At 41.5% G+C, this 21,098-nt stretch overlaps 1 protein-coding gene across 3 annotated transcripts in view; it reads left to right on the forward strand.

Moving 5' to 3' along the window:
- The window catches only part of NFE2L2 (NFE2 like bZIP transcription factor 2), a 49,803-nt gene that overhangs the window by 2,809 nt on the left and 25,896 nt on the right, over nucleotides 1–21,098 (forward strand). The window contains exon 1 of one of the 3 annotated variants that reach the window (XM_070422692.1): nucleotides 15,078–15,274. The exons of 1 other annotated variant lie outside the window; for it this stretch is intronic. In XM_070422692.1, the coding sequence (XP_070278793.1) occupies nucleotides 15,230–15,274 (45 nt within the window). In that variant the 5' untranslated portion in view covers nucleotides 15,078–15,229. Of the gene's footprint in view, nucleotides 1–15,077; nucleotides 15,275–16,724; nucleotides 16,808–21,098 lie in introns of those variants that run through there. One more of the 3 variants, XM_070422694.1, reaches the window with a different exon arrangement.

The raw sequence follows: 21,098 nt of genomic DNA on the forward strand, positions 1-21,098 counted from the left end.
TACATACAAACATACATTCAAAGCACTACTTGAAATAAATAAGATAAAAAATTGACAACACAATAGAAAAATGGTCAATAGGAATGAATAAATAATTAAAGGGTTATGATACCAATTCCAATGTGTGTTGGGTGGAGGAGTTTTTCCACAACTGGATTGCCTACAGTTCAACTCAGTTCAGACATCTACCTGAGATAGTGTCAGATCCCACAGGATAAGAGTTCAGTCCTACAAGACTGTCCACCCTCCACTTCCGATGCCAGTCATAAGTCCAGATTGTCACCTGTGCTTCTAATAGATCAGAAGTTCCAACAACCCCCTCTTTGGGTTTAATTAATTTGCTAGAGTGGTTCATAGAACTCAGAGAAACATGTTACTTACTAGATCACCAGTTTGTTATAAAGGATATAACCCGGGGCATGGCCCGATGGAAGAGATGTATAAGACAAAGTATCGTGAAAGATCTCGAAGCTTCCATGCCCTCCTCAGATACATCACTCTCCCGGAATCTCCACCTGTCCACCAACCAGAAGTTCTCCGAACCCTCTCCTTTTGTGTTTTATAGAGGCCGCATTACAGGGTCACAACTGATTAAATCATTGGCCACTGTTGATTGAACTCAATCCTTAGTTCCTCTCCCCTCCCAGAGGTTGGGGAGTGGGACTGAAAGCTCCAACCTTCTAATCACGCAGTTGGCTCCCCTGGCAACCAGCCCCCAATCTTCCGGTACTTTCTCATTAACATAACAAAAGACACGTTCCCTGCTCTCCTAACTTAAGACATTACAAGGGTTTTAGGAGCTCAGTACCAGAAATGTGACGAAGACCTAATATATAGTATTTCTTATTATCAACCTGAAAAAAGAAAAAACCAACAAGAATCCATTTCGAGGCATTTATTTGAAATCAAAGAATTGCAATTTGGGGTATACAGATTTAGGTAGAAAGATAAATAGTCTCAATTACAGGGTGAAGTAAGGGGTTTTTATGAGAAGAAGAAAAGGAATAATTACATGGGGGAGGGGGGATTCCTATTGGTGCTGTTACACTGAGCTGTTCTTAGCTAAACAGGACTGGTTACTGATTCTGTCTTCAGACAGGAGGTCCATAATCATCAGCCCTTGTGATCAGGATGTCTGCTTTCCTGCTAACTTTATAAACAATAGGAGACTTTTTAAAAAATTTTGTATTAGGCAAGGAAAGAACTATTTTCTGAGTCCCTGAAGTTGTCTTGTTGCAGCAATGCCAGATTTGTTTAGACCAGTGATTTTCAACTTTTTTCATCTTATGACACACATAAACTAATTACTAAAATTCTGCGGCACACCAAAAAAAACATACTTTTTGCAGATCTGACAAAAAATAGGTATAATTTTGATTCATTCACACTGGACAGTTATTGTGATGGCTGTTGTAATTTTTTTTATTTGACAATCAAAGGGAAAAGAGGTCAATGCCCTGAATAAATAGTCAGATATTGCATATTTTAAAAATTCTTGTGGCACACCAGCGTCCCATGGCACACTGTTTGAAAATCGCTGGCTTAGATCAAAGGTAAGCAGCTGAAATAAATATTGATCCCCTTCTGCAGGCTCACAGTGCGCCAATGGGCTTACATAGCACACACAATCCTGTGTGACTTTGGGTATATATAAAAGTGAGTTGGAAAATAATTCTGAATTAAGTCACAATGTAAAAGGGAATAGCAGAGGTCATTCGCTCTAATGTACTAAGTATTACGTGGATTTGAAATTAAGACACTAACATTTCAGCATATTCTTAGCAGTAGTACCACAGAATTCAGCCAGCAAGGACTTCTAAGTTACAAACATAAAATGTTACAAAGAACACTAAGAATTATTCCTTATTTTCCACTGCCATTATTTTAAATTATAAAAATATTTTCTGACTGGAGCCTGACATTCTACTAGTGCAATAAAGCAAACCTCATATTACAAAGACACCCCTCAAGATCATGTTCCTTTGACTCAGAATAATTCCTTGATGAGTAGAAAATGAATGTTATAAATCTATTAATAAGAAACATTTATAAAACAACATATATAGTTTCCCTCTTTCACCATAAACACCATGGTCTCTAACCATACTAGCAGCTGATATTTTTAATATGAGCCCTAATACAACACAACAAAACAGTGATTATATAATGTACTCTCTTTCCTGTCATCTTCTTATAAAAGCAGTGCTAATTTTGGAAGAAATCTTAGGAATCAACAAATCTACTGATACAATTATTCATTCATTTAACAAATATTTATTTAATGATCGATGTAGAAGTGAGGTTACTTGGGGGTTTTCCATGATATTCCTTTACCTTTTTATGTTCAAACTCTTAATAACCTTATCTTTTGTTCATTTGAACTGCTTTGCTCTACAGTGTTTAATATACATATCAAGGCTGCTATATCTTTAAAGGTACTATAATATTTTTATACTATTATTATGTTCTTTTAAGACGTACCTGTTGGTTGTTTTTTCTTATAGCCATGTTAGTGCAAATTTCCTCCTAACACACACACTCTTCTACTTAAGGCTCCTAAGAAGTAAGACATTTACTCTCTGGCCAATGATCAATGCATAGCTCACTCAGAGCAAGGTATAGATTATTTCATTCATGAAAGTGATCTGTAGTAAAAGAGATAATTTGGGTAAAGTTCCATTATTGAATTTGGCACTGATTGGCAATTAGCTTTGAAGACCATGGACCTGGAATCATATTATAAAATCTGAATTATGCCTCTTAGAGTGATATTCTTCAAATTTACCCATGAGCTACTAGCAATCAGATACAGATTTCTAGGAACTTTTATTTGCAATGTATTTACGATCAATAGTAAAGGGTTGGTAAACAGCGATCAAGAAAGAAAAACAAATATATGGACATCTTAAATTGAATTTCAACATGGAAATTATGGCACAATTTATATTACTTCACTCTTCAAAGATTGTCATTCATTTAAATAAGGTCCATGGCAAAAATTATTGTATAGGTCAGCGATTTTCAACTGGTGTGCAGCAAGAGGCATACTGGTATGCCGCAAGAATTTTTAAAACATGCAATACCTAACTATTTGGTCAGGGGCACTGACCTCTTTTCTCTTAGATTATCAAATTAAAGAATGACAACAGCCACACAACAATAGCCATCCGGTGTGAATGGATCAAAATTATACCTATTTTTTGGTCAGATCCGCAAAAAACATATTTTTTGATGTGCCACCGAATTTTAATAACTGTGTGTCATGTGACAAAAATGGTATAGATCATAGTCCCTACATTATTTAATTATTCACAAAGCATTGGGTAGTATCTTGGGACCTAGCTTGGCCCAGTGAATAGAGCAAAGGTTATGGAATGAGTTAAACCTAGGATTTCACATGAACTCTGACAAGTTACTGAATCATGGGACTGGCTGACCTTGGCCAATTTACTGTATCAGATTGAACTCAGCTTTATCACCTGTAAAGTGGTTGTTGTGAGGATTAGAAGTGACACATATAAAGTGCGTGGAAGTAAAACCTCATACATAGTAGGTGCTCAATAAACTCAAGTCTCACATAGGGCACAACACACAGTACACACAATGATTCTTTATTATTTGTATTGATTATAAGGAGATTAAGTGACCTTCCTGGAGTGCACAATTGAAATTGAGAGGACATAATGCTGATAATACAGTATTTACTTCCTCAAGAGACTAGAATAGGCAAACTTTAGCAAGAAATGCCTCCATAAGGCTGGGTGAAGGTCAACTGGGAAAAAACAGGAGACATATGTACTACTATTTGTAATACTTTAAACAATAAAAAAGAAAGAAAAAGAAATGCCTCCATAATGTTCCTTTATGGAAAAGGTAGTGTATAGTGTACAATAAAAACTTTCTGTCTTATAAGTCACTATTGTCACAAATTATCTATCTAGTGTTTACAGCCTTTTTAAAAAAAACTGCAGTGACCTTGTCAAGGTAGTTAATAGAGTATTTTAACTAAGTTCATTAAAATTGTTTATGGTAATAACAAGGGTTTCAAAGGAAAAGGAATCAAGGAGAAAAAAATGGTAATAGTTGCTGCTTCTCAAAGCAGTTCAGGAAACACAAGTGGGTCCATCAAAGCATGATGTGTAGAAGAAATTCTGAGGCACCAGTTGAAAGTAGTATTTTGTAGTTTCTTTTTTTCAGAACTCAAATATGCACGAAGGTACATATTTTATATTTTCTGGAATTTTTATGTCTTTTAAATTAATAGTTAATGACATTTTCTTACCATATCTAACAGCATGGTTTTAATTATCTAACAGCATAATTTTTAAAAGTGAAGTATATTGTAGGGATGTATCCCTTCCTTTCAGTGAACATATAGAAAACATTACATTATACATTAAAACCGCTGTGCCATGAAACAATAGTCAACATCTTTAGTCATTAGGGGAATGAAAATTAAATGCAAATTAAAACCACAGTGACTCGCACGCGCGCGTGTGTGTATGTGTGTGTGTGTGTGTGTGTCTGTGTACTTTAGAATGACTATACCAAGTAGTCTTGGCAAGGATATGGAAGACCTGGAACTCTGATAGATTGCTGGTGGGAATGTAAATAGGAATAGGTCTAGCAGATTCATATAAAGTTAAACATACTCCTACCATAATACCCAGTCATTCTCCTAGGTACTTACCCAAGAGAAATGAAATGTATATCTATACAAAAGCTTGTCCATGAATGTTCAGAAGCTTTATTTGTAAGATCTAAAAAATGGAAACAACACAATGCCTATCAATATGTGAATGGATAAACAAATTATGGTATATCCACACCATGAACACTACCCAACAATAAAGTGGAATTAAGTATTAATTCATGCAAGCCAATATATGAATCTCAATTATGCAGAGTGAAAGAAGCCAGGTTATTTCTTAAAAGAAAATACATAACATGATTCCAGTTATAATATTCTAGAACAGCCGTGGGCAAACTACGGCCTGCGGGCCGGATCCGGCCTGTTTGAAATGAATAAAACTAAAAAAAAAAAAAGACCATACCCTTTTATGTAATGATGTTTAGTTTGAATTTATATTAGTTCACACAAACACTCCATCCATGCTTTTGTTCCGGCCCTCCGGTCCAGTTTAAGAACCCATTGTGGCCCTCGAGTCAAAAAGTTTGCCCACCCCTGTTCTAGAACATGCAAATTAATTCATAGTTACAGAATGTAGATCAATGGTTGCCTGGGGATGAAATGGGGGACAGGGAGATGCAGAATTAAAATTAGGCACAAGCAGACCTGGCTGGGTGACTCAGTTGGAGTGTCATCCTGTATACCAAAAGGTTGCAGGTTCAATTCCTGGTCAGGGTGAGTACAGGAGGCAACCAATCAATGTTTCTCTCTTTCTCTTTCTCTGAAAATCAATAAAACATATCCTGGAATAAGGATTAAAAAAAAAGAGAGGCACAAGCAAATTTTTGGGAGTGATGGAAATGTTCATTACCTGGATTGCATTAATGTCTCTATATATATATAATCAAAACTTATAAAATTGTATACTTTAAGTATGTGTCATTTATTATATGTCAATTATACTTCAATAAGGCTGTTTGGAAAAAAACACATTGTGTCAGTTTTCATAAACGTGAAGAGACAACTCTGACCCTTTGCCATTAGATTGGGTAGCTCAAGTGCCTGCTTCATCTGTGGCGTTCGCCAATTCTTGGAAATGGGCTATTGTGATTTTTTATTACTGGGCCATAAGGACCTTGAGAGTAGAATTCATCTTGGTCTTCCCCCAGCATGGTACCCTCATCAACTGCTGGTTTTTAAGTGAATAAATTGGATGGATAATTTTTGGCAAAACATTGCTACCTGAATCCCCAATTAACCCTTGCCATTTTTTTTAAATATCCATGGGAGGCAGCAAATCTTCATGCTTAAGAACTTTAGAGCCAGAGTGACCTGCTCAGCTACTTACTCACTGCTTGACCATAGATGAAATTAGCTAGCCTCTCCAAGCTTCAGTTTCCTCATTTCTAAAGGGGTAATAATATACTGATGTCATTGGCTTTCTGAGAAGATTAAATGAAATAATCCATATAAAGTACATGGCCCACAGTCCAAACTCAATTTTAAAAAGACAGGTGAATTCTTTTTGTTTGTTTGTTTTACCTTTTTTTATTGATTAAGTTATTACATGTGTGTCCTTATCCCCACATTACCCCCTATCCCCCCACTCATGCCCTCACCCCCACCCCCACCCATTGTCCGTGTCCATTGGTTAGGCCTATATGCTTGCATATAAGTCCTTTGGTTGATCTCTCCCCCTTATCCCCACCCTCCCCTACCTTCCCTCTGAGGCCCGACGGTCCGATCAATGCCTCTCCATCTCTGGATCTGTCCTTGTTCATCAGTTCATGTTGTTCATAATATTCCACAAATGAGTGAGATCATGTGGTATTTATCCTTCTCTGACTGGCTTATTTCACTTAGCATAATATTCTCCAGTTCCATCCATGCAGTGGCAAATGGTAAGAATTCCTTCTTTTTTACAGCAGTGTAGTATTCCATTGTGTAGATGTACCACAGTTTTCTAATCCATTCATCTGTTGATGGGCACTTAGGCTGTTTCCAAATCTTAGCTATGATAAATTGTGCTGCTATGAACATTGGGATGCATATATCCTTTCTGATTGGTGTTTCTGGTTTCTTGGGATATATTCCTAGAAGAGGGATTACTGGGTCAAATGGGAGTTCCATTTTTAACTTTTTGAGGAAACTCCATACTGTCTTCCATAGTGGCTGCACCAGTCTGCACTCCCTCCAGCAGTGCAGGAGGGTTCCTTTTTCTCCGCATCCTCTCCAGCACTTGTCCTTTGTTGATTTGTTGATGATAGCCATTCTGACAGGTGTGAGATGGTACCTCATTGTTGTTTTGATTTGCATCTCTTGGATGATTAGTGACTTTGAGCATGTTTTCATATGTCTCTTAGCTTTCTGAATGTCCTCTTTTGAAAGGTGTCTATTTAGGTCCTCTGCCCATTTTTTATTGGATTTTTTATCTTCCTTTTGTTAAGTTGTAAGAGTTCCCTATAAATGTTGGAGATTAAACACTTATTGGTGATAACATTGGCAAATATGTTCTCCCATGCAGTGGGCTTTCTTGTTGTTTTGTTGATGGTTTCTTTTGCTGTACAAAAGCTTTTTATTTTGATGTAGTCCCATTTGTTTATTTTCTCTTTAGTTTCCAATGCCCTAGGAGCTGTATCAGTGAAGAAATTGCTTCAGCATATGTCTGAGATTTTGTTGCCTTTGGATTCCTCTAGTATTTTTATGGTTTCCCATCTTACATTTAAGTCCTTTATCCATTTTGAGTTTATTTTTGTGTATGGTGTAAGTTGGTGGTCTAGTTTTATTTTTTTTTTGGCATGTATCTGTCCAATTTTCCCAACACCATTTATTGAAGAGACTGTCTTGACTCCATTGTGTGTTACCACTATCACCAACTTTTGACAGTTTATGAACCCCGAAGACTGAAATATTTTATCTTCCATCAGGAGAAAGAAAATGTGATGAACAGATACCTGAATCTTATAAGAAGAGAAAGCCCTAAACTAGCATTCAAGTTACTAGTACAGCCGTGGGCAGACTACGGCCCGTGGGCCGGATCCGGCCCGTTTGAAATGAATAAAACTAAAAAAAAAAAAAAAAAAAGACCATACCCTTTTATGTAATGATGTTTAGTTTGAATTTATATTAGTTCACACAAACACTCCATCCATGCTTTTGTTCCGGCCCTCCGGTCCAGTTTAAGAACCCATTGTGGCCCTCGAGTCAAAAAGTTTGCCCACCCCTTTACTAGTATCTTAGGCCTTTTAGAAGCATACAGCCAGAGGACTTTAATTATTGGAGGAAGTGCAAGGGTCACAATAGCTTATAGTCTTGTCGGTACATTTTATACCTTGTTCTTAGACCTCATCATTAAAATAGAAAGGTAAAAGCCCCGCCATTAGGTAGAAAGGCTGAAGTTGCAAACAATCCATTTAGTTTCTCCCTGCTCTTCACTTTGAGGTTCTTAAATGTAGAATTCTGTTCTCATGTTTGTTTGCAAGTTATCTATCTAGTGAAAACTACTTTATCATTCTGTCCCTGGGGAATTAATTAAACAGAATGTGGAAAAATGTAATCTTCAGGGAGCTTTGCTGTGAGTACTCTCAGTAAATACTGCACAGACAAGGGACTCTACAGAGACCTAACCTAGAGTAGATTGAGCCCGAGTTTTAGAATCAGCCAGTTTTAGGTAATTATTTTCTTGAGTTTTGAGCAACTCAACTGTTTTGTAGCCTCCTGATTTATAATATTGGGCCTAATCACATCTCCATGATTTGTGGGAATCAAATACATGATAGAATTATTATCATTAATAAATTGGGTTATTAATCTCCTCCAAAAATAAGGTGCTGACATGTAAATAAAATTTACACCTGGCCCTTCAGGTCTGGCCCAGTACTAGATTTTCCTTCAAAAGTCCAAGTCAATTTGTTGCATAAGAAGAACATAGTATCAGGAGTCAGGAAATATTATTCTACTCCTGGCTCTGCCAATAGCTAGTGATCATTGGTAACCACTTCACCCCTATTTCTTCAAATGTTGCACTAAATCAGGGAGGGAAAACACCTGATGTATGCCACCACTCCTGTCATTCTGTGTCTATGGCAGACATTATTAATCAATCACTGAAAATTTTCTACCAAATTAGGAAGCTGCTTCTGAATTCTTCTCAGCAAAGCATTGTGGGAAGCCACTACCAAACCAACTGGAGTTGGCAAAGTAAAATCTACTTGCCATCTCTGAGCAAGAAGACCTTGAATGGTTATTTTAATTATAATATTCCTCAAAAGCCAAAATAAGAGTCCATGGTATAGTAAATGCCAGAAGATAACTATCTTGGCAAAACTTACTTCCCTTTTTTGACATTCCAGTCTCCAAGAGTGTTAAAGGCTTTGTCTGCAAGGTCTGCCCATGGGGATACTCTGTTTGTCCATCAGAGTGTCTTGCTTTTTGTTTGTCAAAATGAAAAGAATTTAACTGATTTTTACCCTAATTCTAAAAATGCTTACTGTAAGAATTTGAACAGTGCAGAAAAGTAGAAAGAGGAAAGTGAAAATTATCTGATATTTGATGCCCATTATTAAAAATTGGTAACTGCCGAAACCGGTTTGGCTCGGTGGATAGAGCGTCGGCCTGTGGACTGAAAGGTCCCGGGTTCGATTCCGGTCAAGGGCATGTACCTGGGTTGCGGGCACATCCCCAGTAGGAGATGTGCAGGAGGCAGCTGATTGATGTTTCTAACTCTCTATCTCTCTCCCTTCCTTTCTGTAAAAAATCAATAAAATATATAAAAAAAAAAATTGGTAACTGGCCTTGCTGACATAGCTCTAGGCATAAGTGTTTTTCTGTACTCTGTTTATTTTCTCCATACAACAGTGTTATGTATGGGCAACTTTGCATATACTCCAAAGCTGTAGTTCTTTGTGCTCTACTCAATGTACTCACAAAATTCCATCCTTGTCCTAGTCTGCTGAGCGAAACTTTGCAAATATAGCAGTAGATTGAAAGGGCAAAGGATTTTTAGACCCTTAAACCACACTTAAAGATGTGGTCAAATTCTCCAGGCTCCACTTTAGTTTGTTTCTTGATACAGAAAGATTTGCAAAGCATGTAATTAAAATTTAATTTGAAAATGAAGTGGACCCAATAGCTTGGGGGGAAGCCCATATTCCTCCCATAACCCCTCCTACCCCCACCCCCCACATTTTTTGCTTATTATTATAAAAGTAATATATGTTTATTTAGGAAAATGCAGAAAAATAAAATCATCACCCATCAGAATAATTGTGGTTAACATTTTTTTGTTGTTGTTGTTGTCAATCCTCACCTGGGGATATTTTTCCCATTGATTTTTAGAGAGAATGTAAGGGAGGGAGGAAAGAGAGAGAGAGAATCATAGATGTGAGAGAAACACATCCATTGGTTGCCTCCCACACATTCCCCCAACGACAGGGACCAGGAATGGAACCTGCAACCCGGGTATGTGCCCTTGACAGGGAATCAAACCTGAAACCCTTTGGTTCGAGGGCCGAGTTCTAAGCCCACCAGTGAGGGCTAATTATGGTTAACATTTTAAGCATATTTTCAGTCTTTTTTTTTCTGTGCATGTATATTTTAATAGGTATCACCACATATAATTCAAAAGCACTCTTTTAAACTTCTGGATTTTTCTCTTTATGCATTGCACTGCAGTTTCTACAGAGCACTGTTTGTATTATGAGCAGGAAACTACAAGTTAAAACTGGCTTTGGAGATTTACAGCTCTTTGTATTAGTAGTTTGCATAGTGAGGTATGCACACCAAGGAACCAAGGTTATGGGTGTGTTTTGAAATTAATACACTAATTATTCTGAACACTGCTGTACTGGAGTTCAGTTTATCCACTGGGCATGCTATTCCTGAAGTTCAAATTCCCTCAGCAGATTTTCAGAAAGTATCTTCCATAACTGGTTTAAATAAGATCATGTCAGGTCCAGAATCTCTGTAACCTCCACCTACTTAATTGATGAAATGTCTGAATTCCTTAAGTGTGTTTGATAAGTAGAATATCTCTCCATCACTTATCTAATGGTATGATACTGGTGCATGCTGTGAGGAGGTGTTACTTTGTATGTAGCAACAAGCATATATTATAGGGAAGATAACTTCCTTATGCACAGGGAGGTCAGTTTGCTTCTGAGGGTTTGAGACACTATTAAATTGGAAGGTACCGTGCCTATATGTGCTCACAGTGATGGGTTAACAAACAAAAAGCAGCCAGGAGAAAACATACCCTTGATATTCAATATATTGATAATCAATATATGCTGTTTTGGTTAGCCTCACCAAAACATAGTGGCTAAAAACAGTTTATTATAATCTCTCACAATTCTTTATTCTGATGAGGCTCAGCCAGGCAGGCTTCTGCTGGTCTTGTTGGAGTCGTCATATACACTGAGTGGCCAGATTATTATGACCACCTGACGTTTGTAGGCAAATTAGCCGTACACTGCATCATATGGGATATGGAAGCCAAAGGCCTGTTCGAACACCTTTGCTGTCTGCAGTTACCAAGATAAAACGTCTCCAATTCGCACAGGAACACAAGGATTGGACAGTCGAGCACTGGAAAAAAGTCATGTGGTCTGATGAATTACGTTTCCAGTTGCATCATGCAGATGGCAGAGTGAGAATTTGGCGGAAACAGCATGAAAGCATGCACCCCACATGCATGAGTACAACCCTTCAAGCTGGTGGGGGCAGTGTTATGCTTTAGGGCATGTTTTCCTGGCATGATTTGGGCCCTTTAATTCGTGTGGAACAACGTCTGAATAGCACAACATACCTAAGTATCGTTGCTGATCAAGTTCATGCTATCATGTTGATGGCGTATCCCAATGGAGATGGCTTTTTCCAACAAGACAATGAGCCATGCCACGGTGCTCGTATTGTGCAGGAGTGGTTTCAAGAACATGAGGGAGACTTTACCTTGCTTACGTGGCCTCCACAATCACCATAACTCAATCCATTTGAGCATTTGTGGGACGAAGTTAAAAGAACCATCCAGCAGCTGGTTCCACAACCATTAAACCTCACAGAACTGGACAGTGCTATTCATCAGGCATGGTGTCAGATTCCTCGCATTGCCTTTCAACATCTCGTGGAGTCAATGCCAAGAAGAATCGCCGCAGTATTGAAGGCAAAAGGTGGCCCAATGAAGTACTGATGGAGTGGTCATAATAATCTGGCCACTCAGTGTATAGTTGCAGTCAGATAGCAGCTGGGGCTGGAGTCCTCTGGGGCATGACTAGGTGGGCTGGAAGGGCCAAGATGGTTTCTTCACTCACATGTCTGGTGATTTTGTTCACATAGTTTCTCTCACCACTTGGAGACTCATCCCACAGGACTTCTCCCCATAGCCCCTCTTCCCATGAAAATTTTAAACTTTTTACTTGACTTCTAAGAGTGTAACATTAAAAGCAGTCAGATCTTTTTAAAGTGGAGACCTGACATCATGTCACTTCCAGCCTCCATCCATAATTTAAAGCAAGTCATAGGGCCACCCTTGATTCAGTGTCAGAAAACTACATAATATTGGGCGTGGGGGTGGTGATTTTTTTAGGTGCCATCTTTAAAAACTAACTGCCTGCCCTAACCGGTTTGGCTCAGTGGATAGAGCGTTGGCCTGCGGACTGAAGGGTCCCAGGTTCGATTCCAGTCAAGGGCATGTACCGTGTTTGCGGGCACATCCCCAGTAGGGGGTGTGGTGTGCAGGAGGCAGCTGATCGATGTTTCTGACTCTCTGTCCCTCTCCCTTCCTTTCTGTAAAAAAACAACAAAATATATTTTTTTTAAAAAAAAAAAAAACTAACTGCCTGATACACTCCAAGTATAAACTAATAACTCCAATTGTTAAATTTAGAACTTAAACCATAATTCCAACAGAGTCTGGATATTTTCTGGCTCAAACATGGAGTACAATCAAGGGAAAGTGAAAAGAAGAGGAAAGACACCTCAAGGTAATGAAAGGTTTTGAAACAGTAAGTACTTTCTTGGGCCTTGCAAACTTGGCAGCTTAGATCACAGAGAAGGTGAAATAAATGGGTCATTGCATTATCATTATCCAAACGCTGTGCTCAGAAGGCTTATTTGATAATGCTTATTTCAACTCTAGAGCAAATATTATAATTCTGACAGTTTCAAGCATATATGGAAGGTTGTGTTTCCAAAGACAGCAGAGAATTCAGACATGAATGGAAATGTAGAAGGGTTAGTAGAATGTGAAAGCAATTAGGGGGAAAAATAAATAGTAGGTAGGAGATCCTGGCAATAAAAAGGAATCCCTTGGCACCAGGACAGGAGAGAAAAACAGGCATTATCTTTCCTGTTCCTCTGGAGCTTCTTAACGTCTAGTAGTGGTGCCCCCACAGCACAATATGTAAGTGTAGAGGGCAAGGCCTAAAGTCTTACATGAAGACAGTCCCATTTCAGTGTTTGCCAAGACTGGAAATCTGCTTGACATGAGCGGTCTGAGACCAGGGTTCCCTTTTTGCTTGTGTGCTGAACCACCATTCAGTACCAAACAGCTTTCCTTAGTGTTTATTTTTCTTAAACATGTTCAGACTCTTCTGATATTGTTCTACTCCCTTTGAAAATACTCTGCAGGTGGCTGAAATAATATACTCCCAGCAATTGCAGTTTTGTAAAAGTAATTTCATTCAGTCTAAACTCAATGGAAATTTGTTGCTTAACAAGGAAATACCAAATACTTTATAAACTCCTTGAGGGCAGCAGCTATGTCATATATGACTTTGGTATCTCCTATCTCTTGGGTTCATTGTCTACCTTCTGGGATGTAGTAGTTAATAAGTAACTCGAATTGTTAAACAATATACTCTTTGCCCTTCTTTGAGTCAGAAATGTTACTTTGTTTCTGCAAGTTTCATGTCAGGTTCATTGTAAATAATTTCTTCTAAGGCTTCTTTTTCAGTGTGCAGATCATTTTACAGGCTTTTCACATAACATCTGAAAGGGTTTAATTCAAGCTGAAGAAGCTTGCTTCAATTACAAGCGATTAATTTAGGCTTCACTTACCTCAAGGAATATTTGAACATATAAGTTTACTGATAAAACCTGGGAGTGTTCAAATTATGCAACCTAGAGAAAGTAAGTTGAGTGTTGACCTGCTATGGTCATGTGTGTGTGTGGGTGGGTGTGTGTGTGTGTGTGAGAGAGAGAGAGAGAGAGAGAGAGAGAAGTTTTTTGAATGAAATAGTAAAACCACCACCGCTGGCTCTACTTCACCTGGTTTTGCATAATATCAAGAAGCTAGAAACTTAAAACCATACTTGTTAAAGTTATACTATTAATACAGAAAAGAAAAAAAACCCATTTATTCTTTTTTTTAAATCTTTAAGATGTCACAACATTCCTGTTTTCAAGAACTTTAAGTTTTGTGGGCAGTGATTCACTTTTATGTAATTGTTTTTAATGTAAAATGTAATGTATATTCATCATAGATTGAAAACATAAAGTAACAGAAAAAAATAAAAATCATTCGTGATCCTACAACTATTAATATTTAGTGAACTTTCACCTTTTTTCCTAAGCACATGTTTTTACAGAACGGATCCCTACTATACTATACAAACTATTTGATAACTTTTTAAAATGTTCACTTTTAAAATTATATCCCGAGTACGTGAAAAGAAACGTATAAAGACGATGGCATGTCGAAGTCGCGCAGCGCTACAGGACGCCGTCTGCGGTGCGGTGTGTGAGCTTCGGTGGGAAAAGAACGGTCTCCGCCCGAGAGAGACTTCTCTGCCCTCGGGTCCTGCGCCGCCGGACTGAGCGCGTGGGAGCCGGCGGAGGGCGTCCAGGGTGACCGGGAGCACGAGGTCCCCGCGCGGCCCCACTTCCCCTGGGCAAGTCCCTCCAGCCCCGGCCCCGGAGGGGACAGAGGGCAAGAGGGCCCCTCGCGGCGCGCACCGCCGGGTCCCAGGCGTGAGCCCCCGCCCCCGGCTGGCGCCACTCGCGGGCGGCGAGGCGAGATAAAGCCGGGCCCGGTACTCGGCTCCAAATCAGGGAGGCGCAGCTGCTACACCCGCGCCGGAGCCGGGCCCCCGCCGCGTTTGTTCCAACTGTTTAAACTGCTCCGAAGCGTCTGACCCCGAGAGGCCTTCGGCAAACAACCCCTAATCTCGGGCGGAGAGTGCTGGCTTCACTTGCGGGAAGGGCGCCCGGAGCGCAGGGCCCCGGGAGCCCGTGCCGCCCTCCTCCCGGCGCCGCCGCCGCCGCCGCCGCCCACCCGGCCCCCGGCCCGCGGCCCCTTCCCGCCCCCCGCCCGCGAGCTTCTTGCGTCAGCCGGGGCCGGGGCGGGGGTGGGTGGGGGATTTTCGGAAGCTCTGCCCGTGCGGCCAGTCGGGGAAGGAAAGGCCCGGGTTCTTGCCCCGCCCTCGGGGGCGGGAGGCGTGGCGGGGCTGGAGCCCGGCCGGCGATCAGGGCCGGGCCGCGGAGAAGCGAGTCCCCGGGAGCCCGCAGGAGCCGCCGCCGTCAGTGCCGCCTGGTCCGCGCCGCGCCGGGCAGCCCGCACCGGACCGCCGTCGGGGAGCCTCCGAGCACGGTCCCCAGCTCAGCATGATGGACTTGGAGCTGCCGCCGCCGGGACTGCCGTCCCAGCAGGTGCTGCCCCCGCCCGCGGCCCCGCTGTGGCACCAGGATGGGGGCGGGGGCGCGAGGGAGCCGCGGTCCCGGAGGAGCGGCAGCCTCCGGCTTCTCCTCCCGTCTGTGGCCGGAGCCGGCACTGCCGCGGCCGCCCCTGGAGCCGCTGCCTTAGTGCCGCGGGGGGCGGGAGAACGGGCACCCGAGGGGCCGCGAGGGGGCTGGGGGCGCGCCCGGGTGATCCGCCGGCCAGGTGCCCGCCGCCCCAAAGGGCGTGTGGGTGAGGGTTGGGGGCTGTGGAGCGAGTGGGGCGTCTCTGGCCGCGGTTCCCCAGCTGGCCCCCCAAGTTTGAGCGGGCCCACAGGCTGCAGGGCAGGAGGGCGGACGCTGGCGGTCTGAGCCGGCGCGGCCCGGCCCGGCCCGGCCCGGCACTTCCGGGGCCGTGCGGCTCCCCCGCCTGGGAGCCGGCAAAAATGTGCCTAGTCACGGGGCCGCTCTTGGGGGAGCTGAGGTCCCCTCCGGCCGGACCGCGCCCCGCGGCCCCGCGATGGCACCAGCCGGAGTTTCCTCACCCCGCGGGGCCTGTTACAGAGACGGGGTTCGTGCGCCCGTGGTTTCAAAAGAAAGGCCACTATTCAGTCCATCCGAGTTTGGGGTGAAGACGGGTTTATTGCTGGAGAAGGCCTAGCTTGAGCACTGGGCGAACTGTTCTCAGATCCATCCAGGCATCTTTTACTGTCAAGAAGGAGGAGGGGCGAGGCAAAGGGTGGGCGTGGGGGGGGGTATACAGGTAGGCACCCAAAGGTGCCCGAGGAGGAGCACCTTTCCAAACCCCTGTGCTCCCGGCGGACCCTGCTAATTAATCCGAGTCTGGTTCTGGAGTTCTTTTATGTATTTCCCCACCTCTTCTACTGAGAAAGGGGTCCCTCAAGCAGAATCCTCTAGTGAACTGTCAAAACCATGTAGCAGGAGCTATTAGTCTGAAGCCATTAGAGAGAACGGACGCATTTCACTCATCACCGGCCGCCCCGAGAGCTCCTTTGTCCCTCCCTGGGGTCGGTCTCCTAGCAGCTTGGCCAGAGCACCCAGCCCCCCGGTGCGGGGCAGAGGAGGCCCCAAGTGCCCAGTGCGCTACTGCGCCCCGACGTGCGGCTGCTGAACCGGGCCTCGCGCCGTGGGGAAGGCTCCACTGGAAGACCCCTGGTCCGGTCCCCACGCGGGAAGGACGGGCGGGGCACGGACTCCGCGGTGGGGGTCGGCCGCGCCCCTCGCTTCTCCATCCGCCCACGGTGCCTCCCGGGGGCGCGCCCCGCGTGCGTGGCCTTGGCCTCCGTGACAGCGGCCGGTTGGCTGTCAGGGCGGCCCTCGGTTGGCCCTTTCCTGCTTCATAGCGTGCAAACCTTGCCTCGCCGGAGCCAAGGGACAAGTTGGAGCTGTTGATCTGTTGCGCAATTGTTATTTTTTCCCCAGGGCGGCTTTGTCTTTGGATTGAGCGTTTCGGAATTGCAATTCCAAAATGTGTAAGGCAGGATACTCTGTTTTGTGCTGTCAAGGGTAAGAGTTGCGAGTGTAGATTAGAATTTCTGTTGCTTTTAGGCTTTCGTGTCTTATTTCTCCCTCGGGTGCTTTCTATGGTTTTCCTTTTCTGTTTGAGAATTTGCCTCAATTTCTGAGCATGCTGCTGCCTTTATAAGAACCGAGGATGGGACACCTGTGTTTCATAATGCTTTGCTATGAAGTTCTGTAACTTGTTAAAAACGTGGAAATCAGTTTCTGTTCATACTTTGTAGGGACTTTTAAAGGAGTAGATGTTTATATTTCCTTTTCTTTCTTTTGTAATTGGTGTGTTGTTTTGTTTTGTTCTTGTGATTTGGTTCAAGGAAATGTGTAACTTAATAAGTACAGTAAATACCTAATGTGACTGATCTGAAGACCTAAAGTGACAATGTATTGTGCTTTTTTTTTTTTTCTTTAAAACTGTTTGTCTTGAACTTTCCCCCAGTAATGATTGGGATTGTATTAACCCTCTGGTTCTCATTGGTCTGAAGAAGTATGCTTTCAGATTTACCTGCTATTCAAGAGTAATGTGTATGGCCATGTATACAGTAATTTACAAGTCAGAAGGATATATGATGCTAATGGACTTTCCTTTTCCTAAATTCAGGAGTTGTGGCCTAGAACTCCCCATTTTTACTTTTTTTCTCTTTTCTGAGTAATTTAACATTCTATATAGTACATAAAGGTTATATACGTTCTCATTTAAATGTGAATTTTCTAGTTATGTTTGATAAGAGAACTCCTTTTCCACCTTTGTAATCAGACATCAATTTGCATATTTGACGACTATGAAAAAAGATAATGGAGTAAAATTTAGAATGAATTTCATATCTATAACTGATTCATATTAAATCATTGTAGTCGGGAAAGATTTGAACAAAGAGTCGAAATGGATTCTGACCTTTTGTCAAAGAAACTCCAGGTCTGATGTGGTATTAGGGTATGTTTTTCACCCTCTGTGCAGAGGAGGTGTTGATGAATAAGTCGGTGAGGAGAATCTTAGATTCTTTATCTCCCATAGGAGGAAGGAACCATCCCTTACTCTTTTCAAGGGTTTCTTGGAGAGAGAAAATGTGTGAGGGATGAAACTAATCTTGGACTAGCCTGATAAGATTATTTTTAAAAGAAAAATAAGACAGGCCTCTCTTCTCCTGAATGAATGTTAACCAGAGAACAACTTGCCTTTTTCGATGTGAAAAATGTCTTGAGGGACTGTGGAAGCAGCATGTAGGCATGAGTACACTACTCACATCAGTCTTTCTGCATGAAGAATAACTTGGGCCATTTTGGAATCTCTCCTTTTTAACTTGGGTTTTTATAAACAATGTTGGGGAAAACAAAAACCCTGTCTGTCTTTAGGATTACTAGGAAGAGTTAGAAGCCAAAAACATTAGTTTTCATAATATTTATTTTTTTTATTCTGTAAGTATTTTAATTATACTTACAGAACTGCATGAGAAAAGGAACCATCTTTATAAGAACTACCTCCCCCCCCATCCCCTCCCCCTTGGGAATTTCTTCTCTCTTGGCTGAATGAATTTATTTAAAGGGTTTTGCATAAATAATATTTCCTCTTTAATTTTTCCTTCATCTGGGGTTAACGGTTCAGTGTCTTAAACTTGGAAGAATTTGGCAGTAAGATGATAATAGATGTGTTATTGGTCACTTACTTGCATGTGAGGGCAGTGCGATAATTGCTTCATATGCGTAATTTCACAGTAATCCCATGGGAGATTCTATTATCTCTAGTTCCCAGGTGAGAAAAGAGGCATAGAGAGGCCAAGAGTTCTGCTTTAAAGTGACCCAACTATTAAGCAGTACAGGTGGATTCAAATCTAAGCAGTCTGACTCACATAGCATTTAATCGCCACTTCCAAACTGGACCAGGACTAGTTAAGTTTTGAACAGGAGGAAAAGCTCACACTTTAAGAAAAACTGAGGAAAGGAGAGGCAGGAACTACAGAGATTATTAATGTAATATTAATAATAGTTTTAAAAATGTCTGGGATTTCAGTGGTGTCTTAGATTTTGCCTCATATTTTTCATGGACAGTTTCCTTTTTCTTAATGAAATCTCTTAGCTACTAGAGTCTTTGTTCACCTTTGTTTGCCTTGTTAGTTAGAACATTCTCCTGTTGACTCTATCTTTTCAAGTAGTGGTCCAAAGTAAGTTTGATAGTAAAGATACATATTTATGCTAAGCCAGTGTGGCTCAGTTTGTTGGGCATCCTCTCATGTACTATAAGGTTGATGGTTTGATTCTGGGTCAGGGCACATACCCGGGTTGCAGGCTCCATCCCATTTTTATAGTACATGTTCTACAATACTCATTTGTCACAAAGCCTCATATATGAAAGTATTTTTGTGTGTAAGTTTATTTAACCCAAACTCTGGTAGTAGCAAAGACAAATCCACGACATTGGAACAATTTAGAGCACCAAATCTGTCTTTCAGAGGCCCTGTTGATAATTGACTTGAGACTCATTATAATCCATCAACAGCCTGTAATCTGAAGGAATATATATATATCCTGGCCAGTGTGGCTCAAAGGGTGGTTAAGCGTCGACCCATGAACCAGGGGGTCACAGTTCGATTCCCGATCAGGCCACATGCCAGGGTTGCAGGATCGGTCCCCATTAGGGGATGTGCAATTATTCTCTCTCATCATTGATGTCTCTATCTCTCGCTCCCTCTCCCTTCCTCTCTGAAATCAATAAAAACATGTGTGTATATATATATATAATTGGCAATTCTAAGTAGTCATTTCCTCTCTCACAAGCTTGGAAATAGAGACTTTGGGGTCTGTGGTATCAGGGGCATACTGAGGGAGATCCAAACTCTCTCTCTTTTTTTTTTTCAAATTAGAGAAGAAAAATATCAGAACATTTTGGCTTTCAAGCCTCCTGAATCTAAGAGTTTTTACTTTCTGCATTAGACAATTCTCTTTAATTGTCTCTAAAAATCTCTCGATGCTTGTCTTATCTGTATCTTTTTTTTCTCTCTACAACTAAATTTTAAGTTCCTTGAGAGCTGAGCATAGAATTTATGTTTCTCACTCTTTTTTAACAGCTTTATGAGATATAATTCAGATGCCATACAGTCCACCTGTTTGTAGTGGACAGTTTAATGATTTAGTATATTCAGAGTTGTACTAGTACAGCCATCACTACACTCAATTTTAGAACATTTTCAACATCAATCCACTGCCTCCTTCACACCCTCTACCAGCCCTTGTGGCTCAGTGGTTGACCATGGACCTATGAACCAGGAGGTCACAGTTCGATTCCTGGTCAGGGCATATGCCTGGGTTATGAGCTCAGTCCCCAGTGTTGGGCATGCAGGAGGCAGCCGATCGATGATTCTCTCTCATCATTGCTGTTTCTATCTCTTTCTTCCTCTCCCTTCGTCTCTGAAATCAATTATATATATTAAAGAACCTCATATCCACTGCAGTCATTCCACAATTCTAACTTTCTTAGTCTCTTGTAAGCACTCATCTATTTTCTGTATCTATGAAGTTATCCATTCTGGATATTTCATGTAAATGGAATCAAACCATTTGTGGTTTTGTATGACTGGCTTCTTCTACTTAACATTAATGTGTACAAGGTTTGACCATGTTGTAGCATGTCCAATCCTTTTCGTTGTTGAATACTATTCCATTGTGTCGATACACAAAATTTTATTTATCTTCTCATTAGTTGATATTTGGGTTGTTTTCACTTTATATATTTATTTCCTATAGCAGTTTGTTTGCTGTCTATTAGAATCACCATTAGTATTTTAAAATACTGCTTCTCAGGCCATATCCCTCATTAAATCAAAGTCTATGGGGATAGGACCCAGACAACAGAAGTTTTCCAAGCTTCTGAAGGGATTTCAATGTGCAGTCAGATTTGAGAACCCTGCACAGCCAATGCCTGGTGGCCACTGATGTTTATATAGTGACTTAGAAAAGCTGGTTAGGATGTCTTACTGAAATCATGAAAGGAAGTGTTTTTATATTTGTTCACTGATTCACAGCCTTAAGAGCAACACCTAAATCTGAGAACTGTTTTAAGGTGCCTGGTGAATGTTTGAAATTCAGTAAATATAACTTGAGCTCTTTAATCCTTTATGGAGATTTGGATGTAATTTTTTTATCGAAAGGTTTTCCCCAAGTGGGTCAGTAGAAGTTTTTCATGTTTTGTCAGGAATGTGGCCTGTGGTAACCTGCAGTCTAGATTATTTGGGAATAGCATAGAAAAGGCAGTGAGGACAGGTGTTTGGGATAGGTGTTGTAGAGCCTA

This window comes from Myotis yumanensis, unplaced genomic scaffold, assembly GCF_028538775.1.
Source record: "Myotis yumanensis isolate MYYU_CA2020_CCGP unplaced genomic scaffold, mMyoYum1.0.hap1 SCAF_8, whole genome shotgun sequence".
In the NCBI taxonomy this organism is placed as follows: Eukaryota; Metazoa; Chordata; class Mammalia; order Chiroptera; family Vespertilionidae; genus Myotis; species Myotis yumanensis.